General features: G+C 35.2%; 1 protein-coding gene across 2 annotated transcripts in view; it reads right to left on the bottom strand.

Annotated features, from left to right (window-relative positions):
* Nucleotides 1-1,661: 1,661 nt before the first annotated feature.
* vps13a (vacuolar protein sorting 13 homolog A) overlaps nt 1,662-7,087 on the bottom strand; it is a 307,850-nt gene continuing 302,424 nt past the window's right edge. For both annotated transcript variants that reach the window (XM_063068778.1, XM_063068779.1), the window contains exons 71-72: nt 6,689-6,763; nt 1,662-4,966 (exon numbers count right to left, since the gene is read on the bottom strand). In XM_063068778.1, coding sequence (XP_062924848.1) covers nt 4,898-4,966; nt 6,689-6,763 — 144 coding nt within the window. In that variant the 3' untranslated portion in view covers nt 1,662-4,897. The remainder of the gene's footprint in view (nt 4,967-6,688; nt 6,764-7,087) is intronic.

Raw genomic sequence — 7,087 nt, 5'->3', positions numbered from 1 at the left:
TAGCAAACTATAGTTTTGGCAAGATGTTGAGGACATCTACTTTGTGCATGACACAAGTAATTTTTCCAACAATTGTTTACAGACAGATTATTTCACTTTTAATTGACTATATCACAATTTCAGTGGGTCAGAAGTTTACAAACAAAATCAAAAGTAATCAGCCAAGACCTCAGGAAAAAAAATTGTGAACCTCCACAAGTCTGGTTCATCCTTGGGAGCAATTTTCAAATGCCTGAAGGTACCACGTTCACCTGTACAAACAATAGTACACAAGTAAGAACACCATGGGATCACGCAGCCCTCATACTACTCAGGAAGGAGATGCATTCTATCTCCTAGGGATGAACGTACTTTGGTGTGAAAAGTGCAGATCAATCCCAGAACAACAGCAAAGGATCTTGTGAGGATGCTGGAAGAAACCGGTAGACAGGTATCTATACCCACAGTAAAACAAGTCCTATATCGACATAACCTGAAAGGCTGCTCAGCAAGGAAGAAGTCACATGAACAACGGTCATAATGGCCAAACAGTTATGTTTGGAGGAAAAAGGGTGAGGCTTGCAAGCGGAAGAACACCATCCCAACTGTGAAGCATAGGGGTGGCAGCATCATGTTGTGGGGGTGCTTTGCTGCAGGAGGGACTGGTGCACCTCACAAAGTAGATGGCATCATGAGGAAGGAAAATTATGTGGATATATTGAAGCAACATCTCAAGGCAGGAAGTTAAAGCTCAGTCACAAATTGGGTCTTCCAAATGGACAATGACCCCAAGCATACCTCCAAAGTTGAGGCAAAATTACTTAAGGACAACAAAGTTAAGCTTTTGGAGTGGCCAAAAATTTGTGGGCAGAACTGAAAAAGCACGTGTGACCAAGAAGGCCTACAAACCTGACGCAGTTACACCAGTTCTGTCTGGAGGAATGGAACAAAATTCCAGCAACTTACTGTGAGAAGTTTGTGGAATGCTACCCAAAACATTTGACCCAAGTTAAACAATTTAAAGGCAATGCTACCAAATACTAACAAATTGTATGTAAACTTCTAACCCACTGGGAATGTGATGAAAGAAATAAAAGCTGAAATAAATCATTCTCTCTACTATTATTCTGACATTTCACAGTCTTATAATAAAGTAGTGATCCTAACTGATCTAAGGCAGGGAATGTTTTCTAGGATTAAATGTCAGGAATTGTGAAAAACTGAGTTTAAATGTATTTGGCTAAAATGTATGTAAACTTCTGACTTCAACTGTACAAAACACTAATGAATCAAGTTTTACTTCTGTTGGGAAATGTGATTTATGATTTCACAGAATATACAAACAGGAACTGAGCAGGTCCGCCAACATCTAAAACGATTACCATTTCAAGTTTTCTCCAAAGATCCTGCCTCAAATGTATATTTCCAAGATTTGTTTTAATGTCATTTCAACAATGTTCAATCTTTGCTTTTAATTTGCAGAATTTAAATTTTCTCCTAAACTCGAGCACAGCATGACAAAATCCTTGACATGGATTTATAATTTGAGTTGCTTTCCTACTCGCCACTGTGCTCTGCACATTTAGAACAGTCTGGTAAAAAGTACAACCAAATGAAAAACATTAAGACACATACACAAAACTGCTCTGGTAATACACCACACACTTGTTTGGAGTGTTCAAGGACTTTTTATTTGAATTACTCAAGGTAATATTTAGTCTACAAAGAAAAGCATTTCTAAAGAAAGTAGTAGGTTGAATTTTAGCCTACGTTCTTTAATTCATTCATTGCACGAACCAAAGATAACCAGGAAAGATCATGTGAAAATATTTACATTTCTATTCCTGGGCATTACATGCTCAAGTTATTTGGATGCAGTGCAGCTTGTAATTCTCCTGAGGGGAAACAGTCCCTTAAAGTTACGCTTGTAATAATTTAATGTCTACAACATTCTTGCTTTGTCAGATATTCATGTAGCTTTGTGTTATTAGCGAGAAATACACTATGAATAATGCAGACTACATTGCAGTACACTTGCAATGTACATGAAATTTCACAAAATTTACTGTTGTTCAAAGGCACCCATGGTGCAGTATAAAGTTTAAAAATCAAGAGGCAGCTCAAATAATAAATCATGACTTAATTGTTTAACTTCGTTATTGTTTAATAGATAAAAAGAGTTGTTGAAAGGATACATCTGTAAACAACAGTTCATGTCATATTTCCATTAACCAAGCTATCATAATGCAAATGATTTACATTAATTTCTACACCTGAATTAATTTTAATGCATTTTTAATGGAAGAGTGAATTTGAGGAATTTGACATTTATTCTGCAGTAGATTGCATAGCACAAAGAAAATATCAACTGGTCCTTTTCCTAGTTACAGAATTTGGAAAGGAAGACTTTGCTACTTGATACAAACATTTTCACGAACTAACCTGCAAGCTCGGAGAGCAGATTTTACATTATGATTAGGAAGGAACATTTATAAACTACTCTTAGGCTCTAGGGCCTTATTGCATGATTTTGTACTTGTAGGTGCATAGATGTTGAACAGAATAAATTTTCGCTCTTCCCTGATGCCATACTCATGATTTATTGGAAAGAACGATAAGCAGATCTCGTCTCCTCCTCCCTCCACCCCCCCCCCACCCCCAGGTCTGCTGTCAGTGCAGTAACATTCTCCATTCCTCCAAATGTACGAACAGCCACTTTTCATCTGTGATCTATTCAAAACCTTGGGTAGATTGCTTTCAGCTATATGCATGAATGGCTGTATACCTTTAAAGTGGTGATCAGACTGTCCCGAAAAGGCCAGCCATTTATTACCCATCCCCAATTGCCTTTAAAATTCAGTTAAGTTGACCAAATAGGTGTGACTGTGACGTCATATTTAGGACAAATTATATAAGAACAACACATTTCTTACCACCCCAGCGCAAAAGCCCCTGAGAAAGTGGATGTGGTTTTAAAACAAGTAGGTTTCATGAACAATGTGATGATAGCTTCCCTTCCATATTTAACTAAATAAATGTATATTCCCTACTAGTTATGTTGGAATTTGAACTCAAGATTATGATAATAAGATCACACCACTGTATAGCATGACACCCCCCCCCCCCAAACTTAGCAAACTGAACAATGCTAGGAATTAAAATATAAGCTTTGATAATACGAATTATCAAAATAACCATTTAACTGTACATGTTGTCAATATTAAAAGGACACATGATAACACCAGTACCATATTTCTATTCAGGTGTTCTTAACTTAGGGGGAGCCATAACATGACAATATGCAACATTTAATCGTGATTTCAAGCACAATGAAAGTCAAGAATTCTTGAAAAAATGTGTGAAAAATTGTTGGAAGGGTACATTTGTGCAATTAGAAATTGTACTGATCCCATTCATCTGTATCTAGTATGAGCTATGTAGGATTTATTTTATGGAACATTTTCAGAAAAAGCCTTTGGTCTGAAACCTGTGGGGTTCTCTGCTCTTGCTGTCCAACCTACACCATGTTTTCATTTCCTCTTGAGACAAGTCAACATAGCTTAGCATACACATGGAGAACAAAATACTATCTTAATGCAAGTTTGCAAAAATGTAGCCAGTCCCTCCCTCCAAATTAAATTATACTATTTTCCTAGTAGATGATGCTTCTGAAAGTAATTAGCATAACACTTGCTGCATCAGATTTAACTACCAATTTATATTAATTAAAAAGCACAAAATTCTTATATTCACATTTTTCCCAAAGTGCAGCTACATAATGGAAATTGTAGAAAATTGCATATAATATTATTTAAGACAATTTAAAACAAGTTAAGCATGATTATGATCCATATAAAATGAAACTTAATTGAAATTAATAAATCTGATTTTCAAAGGTATCTATGATCAAATTCAAATAAAGATGCTATTTTCATATATACACTCCCAGATGTATTTAACACTTACATTGAAAACACTGAAATAGACAAATTGGAACATGCAGAGCATTCTGCAATACTAAAAAAATTCTTGAAAACATCAGTTGACAAAATCTTTAAAAGTTATGAATTTTTTAAATTAATTAGGGATTCTATTATACTTCGCAGATTAAACATAGAAAGAAAATGTCTAGATCAGTTGTTATTTCTGCTGTCAAGTTGATTTTGATGGCCGTTATAACATCACTGCAACTGCAATACAACTTTTAAGAGCTTTGTGTATAAATAGCATAATTAAGTATTTACAAGAATACATCAGGTAATCGCATATCAATTTGTGATACATAATTTTGTATATAGATCTATTGAAAGGTAATAGAAGTAATGAAAAAGGGCATTGGGTATTTGATCAATAAATGATTAACTGAGTTGTTTTACCAATTCTTCCCAGTTCTGCAAGAAAAATCTTAATTTATTTACTATTTTTAAATATGTAATGCATATTTTCCTTAAAAGCAAGTTCAGTTCATTCTATGAATTTTTGTAGTAGGGGTCAAATATCTTTATTCCTCTAGTTATTTATGTTACTTAGTAACATGACATTGAGTCACTGAATAGAGCTCAGTAGCCCAACTATGAAGAAAACGTTGGCACACTTATTAGAAAATGGTTCAATTCTATTCTGAGGAATCCAGAATAATTCCATGCTTAAGAATCCAGACCTGATTAATCTTAATCATTCAATAAAACAAAATTACAATAATAGTTATCGTACAGTTGAGAGTTTTAAATTCTAATTACTATTTCTGAACAGAGGAACTAAAACATACAAATCAAAATTATAAATTAAAATGGATTACGTTATCTCATATTGCTGTTTACTCCACTAGATAGGTACAAGTTTCTGTTCAATTAGATACAATTCATTTAGTAAATTAAATTCTACTTAATACATTTAATTGTTATGAAATTTGCAACACTCATTCACGTCTTGGATGTTGATCATGTGTACCACTTTCTCTCACTTCTTGCAATTTTTCCAGAATCCACTGGAGGCGAGGAAGAAAGAAAGAACATTAAGATTTTTGATTTAATAGTAAAATTTATTTCAATTAATATGAGATGGTAGTTTTAATTATGTTAAAGAGTAACAGTTGGCATTAGAATAGTCAAAAAGGTAGAAGGATACTTATTGGAAGTCAGTGACCAGTAGTTTTCTGCATAGATCAGTGCTGGGACCCTCGTTGGCACTTAGGGAAGGAGGAATTGTTGATGTCTCAGGCTGAAATCAAGCTTCAGGACAGAGATGGGATATAAGGAGAAGAGGGGGAGTAACGCTCCGAGGAGAGGTAAAGGTGGATTCCAAAACTATGAGTCTGTGTTCTTGCCTATTACTGTCCACCATCTGTCTCCATCTGCTTCCTTTTATTCCCTCCGCCTGCATCACTTACCCGCCAGTTTCCCAATTCCACCCCTGTCCTCTGCTCTACCTTGGGTGGAGTGTGAGCAGATAGAATTTGATCCCATCATTTTTAATTGATATATTTTGGAAAGTCAGATAACAATATATATTTGGTAACTGGTGGGTGCTAAAGAATGTTGGTGAACAGAGAATCTTGGAGATCAAGTTCTAGTTCCCTGAAAGTGGCAACACAAGTAGATAGAATGGTGATGGCAGCATAGGTTAGTGCTTAGATTATAAAAGTTGGGATGATACATTGTGACTTCACACTTTGAGTATTGTGAATAGTTCCAGTCATTACATTATAGAAATGATACTGTATATTTGCACTGCAAAAAGATGAGATTTATGAAAGAGATTGCTTGGGTTGGAGGACATGATTTATGGAGAGATACAGACTGGGCTTGTTTACCCTGGAGCTGAGGGGTGACCTTTTAGGAATATTATATTTTAAGAGGTATACTTAGATAGAATAGATAGCATTCTTTCTGCATGGTAGAAGTATGAAAATCAAAACAGTATAGATTTAAGGTGAGATGAAGGAATTTCAAACGAGTATTTATTTAATATACCATACATCTATTAGAAGAGGTGGTGGAGTCAAATACAATCACCATGTTTGAGAAATTTAGAGAGGGACAGCACAGAAGGAAATGGAGTAAATGCAGGAATTCTCACCATGAGAAAGGTTATTTTTCATTACCTTTAATTCCCTCTGATTTGTCAGCTGAACATCCCTAATTTCTTGTTTTACTTATGGCAACTGTGGCCCATTTAAAAGTAGTTATTTAAAGAGTAAATAAATCTGACCATTCACCAGATGTTTGCTCTGCACCCTTATTCTCATACACTTTCCTCTCAGTGGGGCTTCACTTTTCACACTCCTTTTGAACTCGCCTCTGGTTGACCATACTCCTCTGAAACTTACTTGGTTCTGTTCCTTCCCATGCTCCCTGGGGACTTGGTAGTTAACCATATTGTGATTTTTTAAAAAAAAAAGTTAATTCATGCTGTCTTGGTTAGGACCATTACTTGCAATCCTGTCCTCTGGTCTGAGGTTGCACTTGTTCACATAACTCATTCAACAAAGACACACACTTACACTCTCCCTATCTTCAATCTCAACACTGAAACTTTGACAGCAATGGGATCTCAGAATCAAAATCAAACATATTACAAAGAAAGGAAGGGAAGTCACCTGGAAAAGGTATGGGGGTCATGAAGGTATTAAACTTAAAAATCAGTTCACTGTTGGAAATTTCAGTGGGTCTTGCTATAAACAATGTACAATTTAAAAAAGAAACAATACCTTTGCATCATTTTCAGATCGGAAATTAACAATTTTTCCATATTCTTTTGCATGGAAAACAGACTTGACCCGTTCCTTTAATAAAATAGGGTAGATGTTAAAACTAAAATAAACAACCCATACAAAGCAATGTGTTCTTCAGTTGCCTGTAAAATATGACAAGCATAATTTAAAAACTCTTCCTTTATACATCTTCTTTAATGTATTAAAACATCACAAAATATCACCAAAGGAAGAACCAATAGCTGTTATCAGTTTAGTGAAAGAGGGAGCAGCATTTTAAAAGATACAGGAAGTTAATTCCAGAATTTGAAGCCAATACAACTTGCAGAATTTTTTGAACTACAGGGGATTATATAGGTAGGAAGGGAAGAGGCCATGGAAGGCTGGAGATCTAAA

Source organism: Mobula hypostoma, chromosome 16, assembly GCF_963921235.1.
Source record: "Mobula hypostoma chromosome 16, sMobHyp1.1, whole genome shotgun sequence".
Classification (NCBI taxonomy): domain Eukaryota; kingdom Metazoa; phylum Chordata; class Chondrichthyes; order Myliobatiformes; family Myliobatidae; genus Mobula; species Mobula hypostoma.
This window is presented reverse-complemented; position numbering and strand designations above follow the sequence as displayed.